The sequence below is a fragment of the Hippoglossus hippoglossus genome, chromosome 12 (genome assembly GCF_009819705.1).
Source record: "Hippoglossus hippoglossus isolate fHipHip1 chromosome 12, fHipHip1.pri, whole genome shotgun sequence".
NCBI classification, from domain to species: domain Eukaryota; kingdom Metazoa; phylum Chordata; class Actinopteri; order Pleuronectiformes; family Pleuronectidae; genus Hippoglossus; species Hippoglossus hippoglossus.
The window spans coordinates 7,265,540-7,288,280 of record NC_047162.1 but is presented as its reverse complement, the minus strand read 5'-3'; the positions used below and the strand labels follow the sequence as shown (position 1 = coordinate 7,288,280).

General features: G+C 40.7%; 2 protein-coding genes across 4 annotated transcripts; both read right to left on the bottom strand.

Moving 5' to 3' along the window:
- Window positions 1–21: 21 nt before the first annotated feature.
- Window positions 22–6,625, bottom strand: phyhd1 (phytanoyl-CoA dioxygenase domain containing 1). 2 transcript variants are annotated; one of them, XM_034602419.1, is made up of 12 exons: window positions 6,398–6,584; window positions 5,021–5,179; window positions 4,916–4,921; window positions 4,628–4,703; window positions 4,482–4,529; window positions 4,344–4,399; window positions 4,201–4,263; window positions 3,783–3,804; window positions 3,341–3,469; window positions 3,079–3,195; window positions 2,504–2,630; window positions 22–250 (listed from the first exon to the last, which is right to left on the bottom strand). In XM_034602419.1, exons 1-12 carry the CDS (start codon window positions 6,428–6,430, stop codon window positions 202–204), a joined length of 885 nt encoding a protein of 294 aa, XP_034458310.1. In that variant the 5' UTR covers window positions 6,431–6,584; the 3' UTR covers window positions 22–201. The 2 variants fall into 2 exon arrangements, with proteins under 2 accessions (XP_034458310.1, XP_034458312.1); XM_034602421.1 differs by lacking the exon at window positions 4,916–4,921 and having other exon boundaries at window positions 6,398–6,625.
- Window positions 6,626–11,058: 4,433 nt separating this feature from the next.
- Window positions 11,059–21,848, bottom strand: lrrc8aa (leucine rich repeat containing 8 VRAC subunit Aa). 2 transcript variants are annotated; one of them, XM_034602415.1, is made up of 4 exons: window positions 21,463–21,848; window positions 14,274–16,398; window positions 12,345–12,667; window positions 11,059–12,308 (listed from the first exon to the last, which is right to left on the bottom strand). In XM_034602415.1, exons 2-3 carry the CDS (start codon window positions 16,386–16,388, stop codon window positions 12,392–12,394), a joined length of 2,391 nt encoding a protein of 796 aa, XP_034458306.1. In that variant the 5' UTR covers window positions 16,389–16,398; window positions 21,463–21,848; the 3' UTR covers window positions 11,059–12,308; window positions 12,345–12,391. The 2 variants fall into 2 exon arrangements, with proteins under 2 accessions (XP_034458306.1, XP_034458305.1); XM_034602414.1 differs by having other exon boundaries at window positions 11,059–12,667; window positions 21,463–21,847.
- Window positions 21,849–22,741: the final 893 nt, after the last annotated feature.

Here is a 22,741-nt window from a genome sequence, read left to right as displayed (position 1 = left end):
AATTCCTGTTGAAGTCATTCAGTATCGGGCCACAAACAGTCTCTACGGTCTATAATCTACATGCAGCTCAGAGCAACACATGGTGTCATGGTAGATAAAAAACCAGCCATGAGCACATGAGCTATGGTTGAAACTGTTCATACATGTTGGTCGCTCTTCAGGAAAGATGGGATCTTGTGTGTCTGTGCAGCCAGATGTCCTTCATTTGGTGTAGAGAGGAGGGAAAGGAAGCTCTTCAGTGGGCTGCAGCCTTTAAAGACCAAACACATGGACACATCACAGATGAGTTACAGAATAGTTTCATTATTTAAAGTTTGCATTAAAACAAACATGCTGTAATCATTCAGCCTGTTCCTAGTGTTGCAGCTTATAAAGGCTTAGGAGCGCTGAGTTAAACAGAACAAGTAGATCCAGTCTTTTTAGTACAAAATTCACTCTTTGTTACTGTTTTTACTTTTGGGAAACACAAAGAGGCTAAGTATAAACCTTTTAGGATGTTTTTGGACAGAATAAAAAATGGATTTTGTGTAGAGCCCGGTTGATATAGATCTTTTGAGCCAATGCCGATATTAGGGAGTAAAACATTTCCAATACTGATATATTGGCCGATTTGTATGTTTAAAAAAATGTGATTGCTAAGATGTTGGAATCAAACCCTTACGACAAAAAAAGGAATTGAGGATGGATATTTAACAGTTCAACCATAAACTTCATTATAAATAACTTGAAAAGAAAACACAAATACAACCAAATATTTAGAACTATTCATAACTGCACATATCACTAAACAAACGCAGAAACCAATATGTCTGTGAAAGGCTCCTCTCGGCTGATTTTTATTTAATTTGTCCCTAGTTGCTTACATCGAAAGCAATTTAGAGAGAATTCCACTACGAACAGCTAGAATAATCATACAAGTAAAAACTGCTTAAATGCACTTGATTTTTCTGATTAAGACTTAAATATATATTTGTGATTTTTAGAGACACCATGTCATTTGAATGTTTTTATAGTCTTGTTAAAGCTGCTGTCAGGGGCCAGGAAACAGAGAACCCAGAGTCCTGCTCTGACACTGTGTTCAAACACAGTTCAGAGTGTATTGAGTCAGAAAAGAAGACCACTGGAGTCGTCCAAAGTACGTTGCAATCGAGTTTATCAGACAGCAACCAAATAAACCTGAGCCTGTCTGGACAGCCTGAAATCTGTCTGTCTTTTATACAGAGGACTCACGTGGAACCCAAGTATTACAGGATTGGTTCTTTACTGATATGACCTCTCATCTGAAATCTGATTGGTTCTCATGGGTTGTTTGGATTCAGCTGGGGATGTTTTTGATTTACTGGCCTCCCGTTCTCTGCCTGAAAGGAAAGGGCCTGCGGGAATGTGTAACCTCATAAAGCCCGGTGCACTGCCATTGAAATGCTAATCATGCGGTCTACATGCGGGGGTGCCACAGGCAAAAGCGAGGGACAGGTCATCACTGCACACGCACGATGCTGGGGATGAGACCTGCCTGAACCTTGGTCCTCAGCTGCATGCCTCAGGCTCTCAAAACTGCCTCTTCAGCACATAGCAGCCTGTAGAGAGGTGCACTGGCCTCAGAGACAGACACTACAACAGTTCGACTTTACGCACCCAGAGTCCTGTTGTACATTTTGACAGCTGAGATGAATCGTGGCATAAAGCAAATGATGTAGTAAATGACAGTGAATGACGGAATAAAGTATAAAATGACAACGAGTAATAAATGACACACGGTGGATATCAATAGGTGAATAATGAATAAGTGATTAATGACACGTTGCAAATAATGTGTTATTAATGGTGTCAATGGAAGTAGATCATTATAGATCATTATAAAGTATGTGAAGGTGTGATAATGCAAAAATTATCCCATCACTGTAATGTCCCTAAAGGTTAAATAATCTCAATTTAGCTACACTTAACCAAACTGTAATAATTGGATACTGGTAAATTACATTTCACCTCATTTCCTAAGAATTAAGTCTGTTAATTTAAAGACACTTTCAATTTCCAGCCCAACAGAGAGTGTAATTAGTTACTACAAGTGGAAACCAACATGTGTCGGTGTGTTTACACTTTGTTTTACTTCTAATAAAACCAAGGAACTGTTCATCTGTGACATACCACATCAGTATAATAGCATCACAAATAGTAGTCAAATAATGTTTAGCTACACAGTGATATAGTTTTCACACCTTAGCTACCAACAGGCCACCATAAGCTCCTGGTCATTGCAGAAAAACAGTAAAACCACAGAGTTTACTGAATGTTAAACTGTTTTTAACTGCTGAGGAATTCAGCTCAACAACACTGCATTTTTCTCATATAAATTATAAAGTATATGTAAAGTAAACAGTGTCTTAAGATTACACGTTCATTCGTTGTGCTGACTGTGAGAAGCGCTGCTGCTGGAAACGCCTGACTAACTGTCGACAATGGAAACAACACCAATCCACCATATCTCTGAACACACACTCACCAGTTGTCGGGGCTCCACTGGGTGTCCTGGGATTCCATGACGTGGAAGGTGTAGACGTGGCGAGAGTCCTCTGATTTGTTCTCAGCACTGCGATGCACCACCTCACCGTGGATCACGACCACGCCACCTGAACACAGAGGGGTCGATGGACAAATAATCAATAATTATTATCGCCTAACCCATCTGTTCATTTTCATCAATCCTTTAGTATATGTCATGTCAGAAATACTGAATAAGGCCCTTGCTTGTTTTATCCAAGTAATAATCCCAAATCCAAAATGTAGCAATGCATCTGGCCACTTCAAACCAGTGATTATCATTGTTTTGGTCAGATTTTCTTTTATTGTGGAATTCATTATCTCAGCCTGACCTGAGCTATGGTGCTGTAAAGATGTAATGTGTGAGGCTGGTCAAAAATTCCTTCACAATAATATAAAAAAACATGTGTGTCCCCACAAGACTGGATGTTTTTCACTCAAGGAACAAATTGTAAATCCACAATACATCCTCACTCAGATTAATACTCCAATCACTTGTTAGTTGCACATGTAAAATTATTGACAGAAGTCAATTACCTTTTTTAATAGGTACAGGAATAAACTTCTCATCGTCGTACGCCATCTCTTTTCCAATGAAGTCGGTCAGGGGGAAGGTGCCCTCTGGGGTACGCACCATACGCCGAGAGATACCACCTGAGGAGAGGAGAGGGATGAACCTTTACATGCAAAGAACATGCACAGAAACTGGTTTCGATTACCAAAATCATCCATCCATGTTACGTAATAATAGAATGGTAAACTACAGAGCAAGCTGAGTTCCAGTATATCGTGATCTTACTGTTTTGTGACCCTGGAATAAACCACAGACAGCTATTGTTCAGAGTGGTGTCTTCCAAGGCGATCCACATCCCCATAACTCGGCCCAGAGGCTCCGTGTACAGAAATGTGGCGTCTTGATGAGGTGTCACTGAGAAACAAGAATCTAATTCACACTCACACATGACACTATCATAGGATATACACACTTTTAGTATAAAAACACTCACATTATAAACACACTTTTAATATAAACAAACTTTTAATATAATATGAAGATTTTAATGGGTAGAATCCTTTTGCATGAATGTATAGTACTAAGTACTATAGTACTAAGTACTTCTTAGTACTAAGTAATAAGAAGCTTTTTTTTAAATCAACGTAGTGTAAACATATATACATATGCATATTCTGATGAGATTTAGTAATAAAAATGATCAACATAACATTCTGGATTTTCTTACCTTCTCCACCTATTCCTGGTTGCTGTAAAAGATAGAGAATGAAAAATGATGCCTTACAACCCATGTAGAATTACCTAAGAAAGAAAATGGTTGGTCGGTAAGTAAGTATGTTAAGTAGGTAGGTAGGTAAAGGTATTAGGTAGGTAGGTAGGTAGGTAGGTATTATTAAATAGGTAGGTAGGTAGGTAGTTAGTTTGTTAGGTAGAGGTATTAGGTAGGTAGGTAGGTAGGTAGGTAGGTAGGTAGGTAGATAGGTAGGTAGGTAGGTAGGTAGGTAAAGGTATTGGGTAGGTAGGTATGTAGGTAGGTAGGTAAAGGTATTGGGTAGGTAGGTATGTAGGTAGGTAAGTATGTAAAGGTATTGGGTAGGTAGGTAGGTATTAGGTTGGTAAAGGTATTAGGTAGGTAGATTCTTTACCTTAAAAATGTACATGCTTTGCAGTATCACAGGATTTACGAGACCCAGCTTCTTAGTGATGCCCTAAGAGAAAATGAGTGTTGGTTATTCTGTGACTTCTTCCTGTTCTTCATTCATTTATACACAGTTCAACAATCACTCACCTGAACTTTGGCTGAATGTGTAACTGTTTTGTACAATGGCTCATAGGCATGCAGAGCTACAAGAAGAAGAACAGGTTTAGTGAGGGACTTGTACAAACATGTACATGGTGTTAGGAGAATTCAAATAGAAATCTTTACCATGACCAACTTTATTCAGTGATCGCTGTTTTGGAATGATGAATTCACCTGCAGGTCAAGAAAAGCATTACCAGTCTCATCTGGTATTTCGCTATCTTATTTTTTTTATTTTTTATTAATTTGTAAATCATTTTAACAGCGCTCACCTTTGTCATCAAAAACTCCTTTCTCGAAGAAAAAGCGTATCTTGTCTCCGCTGGTGATAAAATAGTCAGCGTTTCCCTGCAGATCAGAATGTTAACATCGGTCACCTGATCTGCCAGAGAATCACATGTTACACACACACACACTGATACTGACTGTTGACATAAGAGTTCACTATTAGCATGAGAGGGAGGACGTCTGGGGTCGAGGCTAAAGAGAGATAATGTATCTTCACTACAGACTGTGACCTTAGAAATACACACTGACTGTCTGTATTTAAAGAAGCTTACCTGCATCTTTACGTGCAAAGTGATGGAAGGCATGGGAAAGAAATACTGTTGAATAAACTGCTGACGCTGTAAAAAGATTGATCCCGGTACTCTTCACTAGGTCACCTGCGTTTTCAGCTGCTCGTCTTGATTGGTGGAGAAGGTGGTGCGGCAGTGCGCCGGCACGTCCATCTCATCCACGATCTCCAACATCCTCTGCCTCAGCTCGTCACACTCGTGGGAGGTCAGCAGCCCGTCGAGAACCACGTACCCGTCCTCCATGTACTGTCAAGAGGGATGCAGAGTCACTTTCACAGATTCACATCAACAACACGTGTCTTCAGCAATTATCTTTCATGTCAGCTTCCAGTTTGTATCACACGAAGATTCACTTTGTTCTCTCAAATAAATCAAATTACATAATTGAAGAAAAACAGAGCACAGAAAATGAACGAGTCTCTTGATGTATTTATATCCTGGTTGTGACGATCTTTTGAAAATAAGACTGTGACTGAGGATCATTTTTATTGTTTGGTCGGTAAAATGTAAAATGGTGGCCATCACAATAGGCTATTAAAATGCTGTTTTGTTTGGTTTTGTTGAAGCAACACTAGATATTCAGTTTGCAATCATATACAATAAAGAAATGGGAAGCTGGTAAAGAGCAGTTTTTTGCATTTTTTTGATCAATAAATGGTTTAAACTGTGGCTTAAATATCAAAATAGGAAACGTTGCATTTGCCATTGATTGGTCAATTGACCAAATGGATTTGTTTCACTTCACATATAGATGCATTGATGTAATCTTTGTTTTCTATGTCCGGTGAAACATAAGAACTGCAACAATTATTCGATTGATCAATTAGTCAAACAGCATACATTTGATTGGCAACTATTTTGATGGATGAATTGGACTGCAGTTGAGAAAATCAAGAATTTTCAGGACAATACATTGGACTAATTAGTATGATTGACATTTTAAAAACTTTTTTCTAGTTTTAAAGACAAGGATTATTTGGTTTATTGCGAAAATAATCAAGAGTTTAACTCATTACGAAATTATTTGCAATATAGCCCCAAAATGTACATTCTAATTTTCAATTCAGTTACATTTTTGCATTGCTATATATGCTCTGAGATATCTCTTAAAGGTTCATATTATACGTATATATATATTTTTTATGTCTATATGCCCTGGTTGTGTCCCTGCCATCAATAGAGATCAAATATAGATGAACCACTACTAACATGGGTCTCAGTTCCACATGAGAAATGTAGCTTTACGAGGCAGATCTCTACATTACATTTTAATGGGTGGGTTACATCTACTTGTGGCTGCAGCGTGTTATGTAATGAGTCCACCGTGTGCACACACACTTCCATATAAACTGCACTAATATAAACATGTAAAACAAACGTGGGTATTCGGAGTCTTTCACAGCTCGGTTGCCTCTTTGCACAAACAACATCAAACTGAGTGAATCGCAGTATTGCATCACTCACCTTCTGCACATCACGATCTGACATGAAGTCCATGTTGTTCAGCTCGGACCCAGGAATCTTTCTCTCTGTGTGTGTGTGTGTGTGTGTGTGTGTGTCTCAGTAAAACGCTGGTTTCCGACCATGTGACCTGTTAAGTCGTTTAAAGTGTAACCAACAGAGCTGTAATAGGATTTTAGACTTTAACTATTTCCTCGCCCTTCTAATGCTCGTGGCGGTGCTGCAATAGCAGCCGCAAATGGCCTCTAGGTGTCGCTCGTGTCCTTGCTGTGACTCAAATTACTCACAGCGCCATCTAGCGGTCATTCCCGGTAGTTATAGGAGCCAAGATGCAGTGGTGGAATTTCAGTACATTTACATAAATAGTACTATGAACTACAGTTTTCAGCTTCTTGATCTTGACTTGAATATTTCTATTTTATTACATATTTATACTCCACTTTGCACTATTTGCATTTCAGATTAACATTTTATGAAGTGAGCTGTTACAGATTATAGATTATTAGTTATACCCAGCAGAGAGAAATAGTTGCCTCCAGCTCCACCAACTACAACAGTAAAATGCTATTGAACATTATTGCATCACAAATAATACGAGCACTAGTTTAGTTTTGATACCTAAATTACAGTTGTTTCTAATGAAGTACTTTTATTGTGCAGTATTGCTACTTTTATATAAATGAAGGATCTAAATATAGCAGTGCAACAAAAATGAATTTGTTATCATTAAATCTGATGATTAATGAACAGCTTTTTTTTTTGCACCGTCCAAATAAATTGTCATCTTCTCAGTTAATGAGGCCACAGTGTGGTGAAAAGGAGAAACATCTCAGATAATAAATCATTTGTCATCATTTCTGAGCAGGAGCAATGCAGTGTTATAGTAACTTCATTAGTTTAGTGTATAAAATCCACTTCTCAGCCAAACCTGTTCAGCGCTCAGGACTTTGCCCTGGAAGAAGAAACCACTCGGCAGATGAAGAATTAACACATTCGATGTGACAGAATTCAGTGTTTATTTCATCATCAATGGTACAAAAGTAGGGTCGGAACATTATGAAATCAAAAGTTCATTTGTTCATTCATACAGACGTCACGCTTAAAAAGCCAGTGTCCGAGCCACTTGGCAACAATTAATTATTAAAGGCCTTGTCACGCATGTCACATGTGTGATCCAGATTACAGGCTTAAGAGTTCAGCAATGACTGTTGCTAGAGTACGTGGGCAGCTTACACTATGAATATAATGCACACAAGTTCAGCATCAAGCAACTCATGCTGTGAAATGAAGTGGATACGAAACCTGAAACCAAACAACTGTTTTCACATATCCCTGATCTACAGGCGTCAGAATGCAGATGGATTTCATACATAGTAAATACAATCATGTATTTAAAAACATTTTATACATTAGGTAAATATTAGATGCCAATGCAATCATGGCAGTGGAATTTTTGAATTTGATTTCAAGTGAAATAGTTTGTGTATATGTCCAAAATTGATCAGTCCTCAGACATATTACAGATATTAACAGATGATGTGAGGTGTTTTGCACAATGCCCATGCACACTGGAAGGGGAGCTCACCTCCATTTACAGTATGATAGATTGTCAAGAGTCGTCTCAAGGTTGTGAAATAATGTCTTGTTTTAAGGGACAGGAGCTGAGGCCCAAAAAAAAAAAAAATCAACTCATTGTCAGACCTCCGTAAAAACCCTCTGTGGCTCGGAAACGGATCAGTTACACTGCTTCACACACACTACACTACTTAAGGCATACACAACTCACAAACAAACACAGTTTCAATATTTCATGGTTTAACTTAAATTTGACAGAAAGCAAACGTGACAAGAAAAAAACATTTTCTAGCACATTTGCACAGAATTAAAAAAAGCTTTTAAATGTGTTGATTGTGGTTATTTAATGTGTTAAAATAATACATGACACTTACCTAAGTGCTATAAAGATTTTGTCACCAAGAGGCATTTCTATTAAACTTCCTCTTTTCAATACTCGGCAAATGGATGACTGACCTCATGTCACACACTCGTGCTAAGTCACTGATGCTGACGTGCAGGAAAGGGAATGGGGCCGCAGGTTAAATGTGCTCCACTCGTGACTCAGAGGGAAGTGACTGTGAGGGACTGAACACGACAGAAGTCATAGCTCTGGAGCGATGAGTAAACCAAGAAATATTTGTGGATATAAATCCAAACTACAGATGTGTCACAATGTTTTACGTAGACTGACCACAACCAAGCTGAAGTGGAAAAGGGAGAGATATACGTGACTATTTGAGCAAATCCAAATATTCTGATGAGGTGTGAATAAGATCCCAGCGATGCCCTGAGAAAGACGTCTATGACACTCCTGAACTTTCCAGAGTAAAACAGTGCTCCTGCGCCAGAACTTCTCCTTAACAAAACATAAGGATGGGAAAAAAGTTAATATAGCCTTGACTATTCGATTTGTAATCACATGACCAGAAAGTGAAGGCCAAGACACATTAAAAACAACATGTCAATGTCCTAATTTGACACTATGATGCACTGCAGGAGAGTCAGCAGCACGGCTCCACCATAAAGAGCCATGTTCCAGCCCTATAAGAGGCACATATATTTGCAGTTTAATGTGCCAGTACCTCAATTATTATTTGCATTAGCATCCAACAGGTTAACAGACAGTATCTGCAGGTATGTAGGGAAAAACATGTTCTTGCTCTAACTTGGCACCGTAAAAATGAAACCAGAGCCGAACCACCAAAGTGGAAATAAAAAATAAAACAATGTTTAAGATGTTGCACATGCAGGAGAAGCTGAGAGCTGTTCCTCTTTGCGCTCGACGTCGTCTGCGACCTTTAGAACTGGTTGCTAGTCAACACATTCGAGTAGACAGGACTGCACTTTTAAGACTGTGTGGGAGCACTTCACTGGTGACCTCTAAGGACATTTGGATTCAGCTAAGGCCTCAGTAAAACAAGATTCACTGTGAACAAAGGTGCAGGCATGTTACTACAGTGAGACTTCACTTGAAACTCTTACATGGCTAAAATAAAACAAAACAAAAAAAACAGCTGGTAACAACAAGAGCACAAACCGTATCGACTGATATGCGTGAAACAAAGATGTGAAACATTTCAGGCCATATGTTATAAACAACAGCTCATGGACGTGATGTTTATGATCATTAACGAGGGCGTACGGCTTGTAAAGGGAAAGGCCATATTAGCAACAAGAGACGCCTGGCTGGAGTAAACATAGCAGGAATACACCAAATGATGCTATTAAATCCAACGTCTTAACAAGAAAAGTGTTTCAAGCACACAAAGCGCTGTTGCACTAATTTGCAGCACGCACCATGAAATCACATACCCTGCATACTCTCCCTGCAAATAAATGTTTCCCTGGTGTAGGTCGTTTAAAAGCAGTTTCCTTTGTTCTGTAACTTCTGGCTTGTCCTCATTTTGCTCATGAAGGATTCAACAAAAAAAGCACTGGAGTAAACTGAGGAAGATAAACACGATGGCAAGCATGCAAACAACTGGGCACTTGAGTCGCTAACGTCAACACTTGTCTTTTTGAGACAGGCAGTACCTGGCAGCTAGTTACGACTGTCATCCATCACGTCTACAGTTCATCCACTTCGAGGAGCTGTATAAGCAATAATCATCCGAGGGCTCATAGTTCATGCGAAGCATAGAAAGCACCTTGATTTCTGCTCCTTTTATTGTGCAAGCTTGCGTTAAAAGTTGAAAATGACAAGGACATCTACTGTGACGGGGAGTTTTCTGAAGGTTTGCGTCTCTGTAGCTTTAATACAGTGACAGCAAACTGTGAGCGCAGGGACATTGTGTAATTCTCATCCGGTCAGTGAAGCAACATGTCTTCAATTGAACAAAGGTCACCTAAGATCTTTGACTACAGGTGTATGTCCCATAATGATCTTAAAATCGTTTCTTAGGCTACATCCATACAACAACGTTTTCATTGGTTCGTTGAATCTTGGGATAGGAGCCCGATGAATCAGCGAAGGCCACCCAACCAGAAAGCGGTTGTGAGTGTCTACGTCATCGTATCCAAACATCCCTGTTTCTGCCCATTTGGACTAAAACGCAGCCCAACGCAGAAAAAGAGTTTTCAAACTAAGACAGGGCCAGCAGTGTTTCCGAACTTCTCTGTTTTAGTGGCTCTAGAACTCCGGAGTAATGTGGACCCCAGGTATATCCATAGCAGAGTTTATTTTTATTTTCAAACGATAACGTTGTAGAATGGATGTAGCCTCATTTTGTGCTCTAGTGGCTGTATAGTGACAGTGCATGACACATCATCTATTGTTTGGTTGTGCTCAGGGACCTTTGATTCACGTCATACCTCTTCTATCTCTGTCATATACAGGCAAAAACAAAACAAACAAAGAATTAAATTAAATTAAATTGTTACTCAACATTAAACCAATCACTTTAAAGCCTGATTCAGAGGCCAAATCCTGATACCAGAGTGTGGTAGCATTTTAAAGCACCAAATTGTGTACTTTAGTCTCAAAATACATTTGTCAGTTTGTTGCAACAAAGCCCATCTCACATAATTAATAAGACAGATCAGTTAAGTACGTGATGTTCAGTCAAGCAAAATAAGATAAAGCCGGCTTCACATGCATAAGTGATGCAGTGTGAAGCTAAATGAAGAGTCCAAGAGGAATGGGGCATTTCTTCACTACAGCCCCTGTTAAAGAAAATAGTTTCACTTAATTTCTTTGTCTGGATATTTTCTTAATGTACCTACATCAAGTTTCCTATATCTCTACATGACCCTATTTCTGTGCTAAGACAAACTGCTCTACATTAATTAACAGGTACCTGTGTAAAACTCTGAGTAAACCTTCCCAGGAAGTAGCCTGTGAGAAGGTTTTTGATGCATTTTCAAACAAAAACATAGTAGTGTGGATGTAGCAAGAGATACCACGTTATAGCAGGAGGTGGTGAGGGGACAGACCAAAAGGGAAAATTGGCAGATAGGAGAACTTTGTATTGCAAATTTGGCCTTACCTTAAGTTATACTCAGCTTTTGTTCTCACACAAACCCATTGATTAGCTCAGCCCACAACCTGTTAGATTTGCCTTCATGTAATAGTATAAAACCTCAATCTGAGTGTTGACCAGCAGACTTGTGTTGCCTTGCTGTGATCTGTCTCCACTGCGCAGTGAATACAGCTGAACTATATCCTGCCCACAGGCTGACAATATAAATCAAATACCGCAGGGTATTCAGACATTGTTCTGTAGAATTTGTTTGTCGCTGAATATCTGACAGTTTTTCTTTGTAAGTTAAGGCCTATGCTGTGAGATCACCTGTGATGACCTGTTGATCTTCATCACAAAGTCATTTTGTTCGAGAGCCTGAAGAGGGCCAAAGACCAAAATCAACCGATCTGTTCAATTGTCTCAACATCCACCAGTATTCAGTAGTCACACTGCATCACAACTGCAAATGTGATTGTAAAAATTTCGAAAAGTGAAATGTTGAGTCTCAAGGCCAGAGGAATGGCAGGATAAACGCTGCTTTGAGCGTGTTCAGTTTGTGCATGTATCCCACAGCCGGCGACAAAGTGATCGTGAGCACGTTGAGCTCAATGGCAAGGCTGAGTCGTGCAAAGTTTCTTCTGTTTCTTTTTGGGGCTCCTTCCAAAAAAGAAGTTTGCTTGAGACAGGTCCACCTGTGGCATGCATATTTGACGTCACCTGCTTGAATCCTTGCAGTTATTTAGGATTAAATTACACTTCATCACAGAGGTTGGATGAGATTACGACAATTTTTCCTTGGAGGTCTTGAAATCCGTCGTCTATGCTTTCATAGTTCACATCACCTGTTTGAGCCCTCATGGCAAACAATGCTGCATACCTCAAACCAAGGTTTCGCTAGCTTTATAAACAAAACCACTGCTTGTTTTTTTTCTCCCTTAAATCAAACTTCTCTCCCTAAAGTTCACTGCAGAGGTTTGGCTCAAGCTTGCTCTTTATCGGCCCTCCAGAGCTGCTCTTTGACTTCTGATGGCAGCGTGTTGAACAGGTCCTCCTCCACCACCAGGCCGCTCCTCTTCAACAGCCGACACTCGCCGAGCTCAACGGGGAGACACTCCAGACGGTTGCCTCTCAGCTCCAGCTGGGTCAGGCCGGTGAGCTCTCCGAAGCGTGACGGCAGCGTCTGCAGGCAGTTGTTTCCCAGATTCAGAGTGCGCAGCTTCTTACACTGGAAAAGCTCTGGGGGCAAAGTCTCGATCTGAAGTGGAGAGGACAAGAGGCAGAATAATGAGGGGTGGAAGTTAGCACGGAACAGAAAGGCTGAGCTCTTCAATTTTTAATCCATATGACATGAGCAGATGAGGCAGGGATCTGAGATATGAGCAAATGGCATTAACAAAAGGAGGTGGCTTTTTCCACTATATTCAGTGGAGAATGGTTCGTTAATAGATCCTTTTCATTTAAGATATGATTAAACAAAACACAAGACAGACCTCAGCACAGGAAACAAATCCTATCAAATTACCTCCATACACACTATATTCACCATTAAACTATTTATTTGAATAGTGTGAGAACAGTGTAGAGAGGATGTAGTCGAGTGAAGCCTTTAACACACAAGAAGAGTCCAATTTAATGGAGCTATTTTAGGCTGCTCACAAACCTGTTGGAATCTATTTTCAGTCTAGAACCACATGAGCAAAAACAATAAAAGAGCAGCAGCCTTTACTGAAAACACATGATCCTATATGCACGCTGAGTGAAAAACAGCATCTCCCTGAATTAAAGTTCAACATTGCAAAACAAAGAAGCAGCATTTTGGTGAGACACACGTGATCTACTGCACACCACAAACCTTATGAACCGGCCAAGGCATGACTGTGATGTAAAATATCTGAACTAATGATCTGTGCACCTGAAATACACAACATCCTACATTAAGGGGATTTATGAGTTTACTGAAAACCTGAATTTCCTTGAAGACACAAGCGTGTCTCAGTTCAGAAGCCACATCCTTCCGGGGCTGCATTTGAAGACTGATTGCGTCTGGGACCCCGTTCATAATTGTTATTAGCATGCAGAACAGGTGTGAACACACCCAAACGCATTCTGTAATCTGATCACAAAAACCACATCCGGAGGTGGTATGTGAAGCATGTGGCCACCTTCTTTTAGCAGTGTAAATGCAAATGCATCCTGGGCCACATATGAAGGGCAAACTGGCTTAAAACAACATAATTTGGTCTCTGCGAACACAAATGACCTTCGTGATTGTTCACACATAAAGCGGGGAAGTGAAATCCGATCACTAGTGGTCACAGGAGATACATTAAGGACACATTTTATTGCTAGGTGTGACCAGATGAATGTAGCGCTGTCCACTGACGGATGTTAATATTAAGTCTGAGCAGAGCCACGTTGGTGTGACTATGCTATCCCATTTCAAGGCTCCTTCAAAAATGTGTCCGTCTATTTTCGAGCAGCAAAGGATGGACCAACCTAGCCCGATTATATTGCGTGCCAGTGACAGAGCTAATGAGCTAGCTATCTGGTTTTCAGTTAGCATAAATTGACAGCTGTGTACATAACAGAGTTGTGTTTGCAACATGCCACTAAATCAAGCCTCCTTTTATTTCAGTCACTGGAAAACAGAGAAACATCTTAAAAGCCATAATTTCCTACCTATCCACAACCATCTCAGCATTTATAAGAGCTTTGTAAATACCTTATCTGGCCTTTCAGCTAATCTTATTTACACATGATAGAGAGATAGACGGGTGGAAGAGGAAGTGTAGGGAATGAGACAAACTGTAAAATGAAATCATGTAGTGACTAAATTTGTAATGTTTTTTTGGAATTCTCACCCGGTTTGCTGTCACAGCGAAGTACTGCAGGTTCTGGAGGAAGCCCACATCAGCATGGATGCTGGTCAGATTGTTGTGACTCAGGTCTAAGAAGCGCAGCTTGCGGCAGTAGAAAAGCTGACTGGGGATTTTCTCGATCTTGTTCCTGTTGAGGTACAGCCTCTCCAGGTGGGTGAGCGTTCCGATCTGAATAGGGATGTAGGCGATCTGGTTGTACCACAGCTTCAGGCACACGAGCCGGTTCAGGTGCTGGAAGCTGATGATCTCCTCTATCGTCTTCAGATTGTTGTCCTTCAGGTCAATCTCCTGCAGATTGTGCAAACTAAAGATGGAGTGAGGGATGCGCTCAAGGTCGCAGCGAACGAGCTCAAGCTCCGTCAGATTGACCATCTTCTTCAGGCTGTTGAGCACCATCAGCTTGGTGCCCTCGTTATTGACGGAGAGCTTCTGGAGGTGCACGCCCACATCTGTCACCACCTGCGGCAGCTTGGTAAGGTTGCTCTTCAGTCGTAGCACTTTGAGCCTTTTCAGCTCTCTGAGTCCATCGATGACAATGAAACGATTGTTGTCTGCACTCAGATTCCCAGTCAGGTGCAACTCACTGAGGTTCTTCAGGCTGTAGATCCACAGAGGGATCTCCTTGATGTCAGTGAACTTGATGTGGAGGGACTTTAGGTTTTCCCTGAGGAATGCCAGAGCTGGGGCCTCAATTTTAGCTGGGGTGTGGTAAAGCCACATCTCTTTCAGGTTGGAAAGTTGGGCGATGATTGGTGGAATGGTTACGTCTGGGATGAGCTCCAGCTTGAGCACCTCCAGCTCTATCAGATCAAATACTGTGTCTGGGATCCCGCTGAGCATGAACAGATGCAACTCGAGCTTCTCATGGGAATTTTTGGTGATGCGCTGCCTCAGCTTCTCCAACGTCCACTCGTTGTTCAGGTTCAGCTGCCTCAGCTTGTTCTCACTCACCTCTGACAGAAACACAGCGAAGCGCTTGGAGTACAGAGGGTCATACTGATCTATCATGTGTAGCATGAAGGCAAAGTCGTTCTTCACGTCAGGGATGTCACTGTAGCTGCTCTCCTCCCGGATTGATTCGAACGAGTATCTCTTGAGGGAGCGGCTGAGCATCCAACACAGAGTGTACATGCAGATAAAACCATAAACCACAACCAAGCTGATGTAGAAACAGGCCAAAATCTTGAAAAGTGTCGCCAATGGGTGGGCACAAGAGAATGTGCTGTAACCTGTTAGCTTCTGAAGGTTCACCGTGCACACCACACTGAACCTGATGTATTGTACATAGTAGGCTGTGTAGCTAATTATCAGTAAAAATTTGATTACTTTGATGATGGTCTGACGTATGTAAAGGCGGTAGACTATATCACCCTCCTCGACATGGATCCTGAACTTCTTCACCTTCTCAAACAGAGCCTTGGCCTGCTCCCCTTCTTTTTTATCCAACACACCAGTCTCAGAGCGATCTACAATTCCTTGTTCAATTCTAGACTTTGTTCGTTGAAGCATGGGCACGCTAGCCTCAACATCCTCACTCACGCAGGAGGCCTTCTTGTCCATTGAACCATTCATTTTTGCGAGAGGTTTGGGATCCCTCTCCTCCACCACGGTCTCGGACAAAGCCCTTGTTGTCCATGGGGAGTCAAAGCACTTGAGGAGGATGGAGACAAAGTGCTCCAGTTTGGAACTTGTGCGTGGAAACTTGAACCAGAAGTTGCTGCAGGCCAGGAAGATGAGAGTGTGGAGTAGCACCAGATAAGGGAAATATTTGGCAAACCAATGTAGCTCGTTCTCGTAGCAGACGGCATCGACATAATTGTACTGATGGCGGTCGAGGTCATACTGAATGCCTTTGGGTTCCAGTGCATAGGAGGTGGTGATGTTTGCGACGGGCATGGTCTCGCATGACTTGTTGACCACCCACTTGCAAGGCAGGCAGATCATCTTGTCCTGCGTGACCTGCAGTGTACCGCCGAACACTGCGATCATCAGCATGATGACCGAGATGTAGTCGGTGAAAACGTCCCACCATGGCTTCAGGATACGGTACGTTGGCTGGGTGTCAGCAAAGTACCGGAGCTCTGTGATGGGAATCATGATGGTTTATCTAAAAAAAAAAAAAAAAACGCAGGAAATTAGGAATCAGTTGATGAAATGTGTTTGGGTATTTTGCAAACCGCTATATGTGCGAATACTGAGAAGACTTGCTATATGCAGCCCTCTGCAGTAGATTCGAAACAATTAGTCAGTTTTATTGATCAGTCCAACAATGGAGAAATTAATTGGGGTCTACCTTGATGTTCAAGCAATTATACATTTTTAGCACAAAACTGTCAAAACAATTGTGGCTTCTCAAATGGGAAGTGGGTCTGTAATCACAAAGAATCATACACCGGCTTCTGTTATTCCACGTTGCAATGTTCTGAAAACCTTAAATGATGCTGAATTACTGACGCTGAAAGATTGTGAGGGAATCAAGATCTTTGAAGAGCTTGTGAGGGATTTAATAAAATCTCCAACCAACCGAAACAACACGATCACTGTGGATATTAAGTGTTTGGCAAGGCTGTGCTACTTGAGGTAAAAATGCGACTTTGCAATGCCGACAACTTGAGGATTTCTTGGCCGTTTGTAAGCCGATCAATCAAAGCCTTATAACATTCGCCAGCTCCAGAGAAATGATTCCAAACATTCCAAGATCAATGCTTGCGCCTTCTCTCAGTACCTTTTGCCCCAAAGGTAATTTTATATTGAATGCAATAGAATGAAAAGCCTGCTTTAGGTTAGGGATATCTGAAGACGTTCACAGCATGTTTAAACAGTGTCTCCTCTATGTTAATTGTTAAAGGTATAAATAAATGGTTAAATGGGTTGTGACTGCTTACAGAGTAAATGATCAGATTGTGCAAAAACCCAGAAATCAAGTCAAGAACAAGACCCTCAGCATAATACAAGTGAAACAAAGTGATATCAGCGTGCTGACCATGTTAATAACAAACCCTCAAACCTCAAGATGTTCCAAGGCGTCCATTTACACTTGAGCACATCGGTCAAACCACAACTGAGCTACTTCCCTTTTCTTATACAGTCAATGTGTGATAATGCAAGAACTACAGCAACCTAAGCATTTTTTTCTTATCCAAGATGTTTCAAAGTTTAATGGACTCGGCTATAACATGAAATAAAAGTTTATTGCAGGCAAACCGTATCTTTTAGTATATCTAAGATCATAATCGTATGATTCATGTTACCTCTTTAAACTGGGAGTAGCTGATATAAAAAAGAAATCTCTCCAAAACTGTATCTCCCTGTTTACTCAACTCTTACAGTAAAGGGATGAAAGGGGATAGCTGGTCAAGTGCTAACAAAAAAAGCTTTGTTTTATCCAGTTCAAACCAGAATGGCAGTACAGTCGCTGCAGGCCTCCTCTGCTCGGCTGCTGCTTCACCTCAACTCAGACACTACAGCACACAGAGAGCACAGCATCTGCCAGAACAACTCTCAGTGCCATCATTCACATGGTATTAAACACAGACACCAGTGCAGTTTCTATATATGGTAAAAAAAGACTAATTACACCTCAAAGCCCAGATCAATACATTTACATATGTTTAGGCTGAAACCATTCAAACAACAATCTGCTCACTTTCACTGTTGCCAAACACAGATGCTGGAGAAACTTGAACTACACTGTATGTTTCCCATAAACTAAAAAATATTAATAATTCAACTGTAACTATAGAGATTCATCTTACATGTGGAGAGATAAAAACAGGTTTCTGAACAGCTTCCCTCTGGCCACGCAAAAAACAAAGATCAAGAGTTAAACTCATAAAGTGACTAAACTCATAAAGTCTAAAATTACATTAAAGTTTTGTTTTACATCACTTTGGAAATTAAACACAACGAGCTGCTTATCCGACGAGGAGGTCTTCTTTTCATCAGTGTTTGTTAGCAAGATTACGCAAAAACTACTGAATCGATTACCACGAAACCTGGAAGGAAGGATGCGGGTTGGGTCCGGAAAGAACCCAATACATTTTGGTGGATCTGAATCTGGGGAATTTTCAGGATCCAGTAAAAAAAAAAGGAACTTTCTTTAACATTGTGAGATTCAACATTTTCTTTGATCAGTCTAATAATTATTTATGGTTCCGATCCAAATAAAAACCTGGATCTGGTGAATTCAAATGTAGTTTAATGTTGGGCCTTGGCGAAGGTATGTGCACTATGAGTGCCATTCTAGTCTAGTCTTTCCAAACCGCCCCAACCTGATCACCAGTACAAACATTACTAGAGGAAAATGGTGTCCTAATCTTAAAATTAAAAAAGAAAAATGTCAGGACTGGATTACATAGTGACTCCTCTTCTGGTTCTCTGTTTCTTTCTTCAGATTTTGTTCCCTGAACAGAACAGAGCTGCTTTTGTGCAGGCAATTTTGGTCAAAAAGCCTGAGAGAGGCACAGGTGAACCTGGCTGCTGTGAGAGCCAATATAATACAAAGCCAAGTACAATTTTCCTCAAGGACACTCTAGTCTTTTAACTCTCATGTAGATAAAAATCCTGGCTCGTTTGTCTTTTCGCAGCATATTCTCCATCTAAAGCTCCCTCGGAAAAGGTTGTAAGGTTTTAATGAAATCATTGCAAAATAACATGAACAAACTTAATTAATAATCCCAGAAAAAAATAACTCAACCCCTGGCTACCTTCACACCTCACATGAAGGCAACAGTTGGGAATGTAACAGCTGACTGTACATAAGGCCTTATGTGATGAGTGGTAATCTTTTTGTTTCCTTAAGGAGCTGCTGTTACCTCCAGATGTCCACAGACCTTTTGCTCAGGAAAATAACATAACTTAAGTTTGTGTGTTTGGGTGTAAATGTGTTTTTCTCTCTGTGTGTGTATGTGTTACACCGCATCCTGCCCAATTCATGCTGGGAAGGACGCCAGCTTCCTTGAAACCCTTAACAGGATAAGTAGAAAATTGATGGATGTATGGAAGGAAAGAATTCCAGCTTAATCTTTCCTTAAATTCATTTAGACGGATGTGTGACTTTTGGGTTTGTTACATCTCTTAGTATTCTCCCTGAAACACCTTCACTAATTTCCATCTAAGTATTTGATTAACATCATAGCAACTGAGAGAATCATGAATTTACTGATTTAAGCTGTAAATGTCCAGAAATTGTGTCCAGACATTTTCGGGAGCTTCTAGTTTACATATGAAGAACGCAGCAGGATAGTCTGTGTCAGATGCGTTCACAACAACAGGAAGATGTACAGAACGTTCAGGTGACGTCTAGTTAGTGCACGCAGGAGACAGCACATGATGTTTAAATTCAGCTGCGGAAGTTGTAGTGTTTTTGTTGACAGCACATCGACACCGGCATCTGCCCTTATCTCTAAAAGCTCTCGAATCCCGCCGCCACTTTTTCATGCTGAGGTTTGTATTCTCTCAATTTTTGCTTCCGCCGCGTGCTAGAAATGTCATCAACACACCCACTCGCTCGCTGAGAATATTTTCTGCTGTTTTCTCTGAAAAATTCCGCACATTTTATTAAGGGGCTGGCAGGAAAAGTTCCAGAAAATGTCTAGAGCGACTGACCAGGTAGAAATCTGACCGGGTCCATCAGTGATAAGTTTTCAACAAAGCTGAAACAGTTGTTGAATTGACGGAGAATCAATCTTACATCATTTGACACTGGATATCTGTGAGTGTTTATTCTGTTCGTTGAAAACAAAAGCCTTCTCTATGTGGCATCTGCAGGGAACAGAGCTATCGCAGCTTCAGATCTCAGCCCATCTGCCCACGGCTGGTGATGGCAGCTCTGAGACACTGAGGCGAGAAGGGGCAGTCCAGACCAGGTCGAACTGGTCTGGACTGAGGCGAGACGGGGAAGTCCAGACCAGGTCGAACTGGTTCTGCCCGACAAAAACCTACTTTTCCTTTCTGTTTGAAGACAGCACTCTCTCTCTCTCTCTCTCTCTCTCTCTCTCTCTCTCTCTCTCTCTCTCACACACCTGAATTAAAGTCCATTCAAATCCACTTTGTAGAAGCCTGTGCTGATTATATGATCAGACTAATGTGGCTAGCTTTAACGTAACAATAACGCAATAAAAGATGTTACACAAACATAAAACAATTACCACACCGACCATATAAGCTCTTAAATGTGTATTACATAACACTATAGCCTCATGTATCGTTGCCATGTTTGTGTTACGATGAAAAAACACATTCACTATGAAGTCAACAATATACAATGGTTGGTATACTTTATTGATACCAAAGGATAAACACACACACACAGGGCAAGACAAGCTCTTAAGGAGGTAAAAGTAAAAAGCTGTGAAAAGAGCCAACAAATCATCAGTACTATACAAGACAATACTAGACTCAAATGAAGAAAAATGTAACCTCAAACCAAAATGTGGTATTTTGTCTGACTAACAGTGCAAATACCTGACAATGATCAATCTATTACAATTTGTGACAGAGAAAATCATCAAAGTTTCATATTTGTGAAGCTCAAAACAAGAAAGTTGCCCATTAATTATCTGATGATTGATGAATAGGCTCTGCAATATACAGCAGAAACCATCTAATTAATAATAGAAATACTACAGGTTAAACAACATTGGCTTTATTGTTTTAGGGCCCAAAGGTTTAACACAGAGTTCCACTATTTATATAGAATTTCTGTATTTTTATCTCGTGTGCACAGTCTATGCCGTTCATTGATAATTATTACATAGAAAATATCAAACTTGCAACCTAACTCAATCAGACTAACCTAAAAATGATCAGTTTATTACAATGTGTAATTCCACTATTTATATCAAATATCTGCATTTGTATCTGTTTCATTGATAGAATTGTCCCAGTCCTAATACCTGCTGGCCCTTCAGCAGCTGTTACTGATACATGGTGGAGAATATTCCCTCAATTCAAACTAACCCGGTGAGGGGGATTGTAGAAATAACATGTAATCTAATCCTGCCCGCGACCCTTTATCAACCGCTCCTCTCCACAACAACAGGCGGGAGGAAACCGTGTCTCACGCCGATGCCCGGTTAGCTCGCTGCGGCAGAGGAGACTCACCGAGCCGCGCAGCTAAAAAACCCTCCGCTCCTCACGCGCACACTGTGAACGGAGGAAAAAGACCCACCTGTTTTATTGCAGTCGCGGTCTGTCGCCTCCTCCGAGCACGGGTGACACATGTCTCTGACGGCTCTCTGCGGCCGTGGCGGCGGGTCGGTCGCTGGTCGGACGCCGGGCCGGAGCGACGGTGACGGGGGAGAAAACAGCAGCGCAAGACGGCAGCGGCCGAGCGGCTCCGCAGAAAACTACAGCTGAGGGGCGGAAGTCCCGAGACTGAGGCCGCTGTCGAAATAAGAGCACGGCGGCAGCAGTAAAGAGGACAACAACAACAATGATCCTAATATTTTGTATATCAGTCGATATCGATAATTATCATGATGAATGCCACATTATTTCCTCTAAGTTTAAATATTGATCTCATGCTCCCGAGTGAAGGTTTTGGTTTTAAACTTCTTTACTCACAGACAATGAGAAACACTACTATTCAAAATGACGTGTCTGTCAACATCTTTAAGACTAAACTGAAGACTCTCAGGTTCTCCTAGGCTTGTGTCCTTGAAGGGATAATTCACCCAAAAATGAAAATTCACTCAATATCCACTCACCACTATGCTGATGAAGTGTTTGAGTCCACAAAACACTTCTGGAGTCTCAGAAGTAAACTTTGTAGCAGCCAAATCCAATACAATTGTAGTAAGTATGGAGCAGTATGGAGGCATGTTATGTTTTTTTTTCTGTTGTTTTTTGAAGGAGTGGCCACCCACCCCTCAATCAGCATAGTGAGTAGACAATGAGTGAACTTTCATTTGGGGGGGAACTATCCATTTAAGTTGTTTTTATCCACATCATTTTATTCGATTTTGTTTTATTTTTATTTGATGCTAGTCTGTGTTGTTTTATTCTTTTCTTGTATTTCGTATGTCTCACTCAACTCTGTCTGTGCAATTCAATGGCTCATGTGCAATCCGTAATTGTGTAATAAGAAATGTTAAATATTTGCTCTCAGTATATTATTTTGGTGATGTATTTTGTGATGTTTTTTAAAGATTTTATTGTTACATTTGATGAATGGTTATATTTAACCTATTTAAACTGTTATACAGTAAATTGTAAAAAAAAAAAAAAAAAAAAACTAAGACAAGTAAAATGATATGCAAAAGTCTGATAATTTATTTAGCAGCATGACTAAGATCTTAAATATAGAGCCAGAGTCATTGGTGGAGTTTGGGATCACATGCTGAGAGAGAAGATATTGAGACAAACAACATCTGTGGCAAGTTCTCCAAGATACTTAAAACAACCCACCTGCCAAATAAAACTGTGAGCAAATGTACTGAGGAGAACTG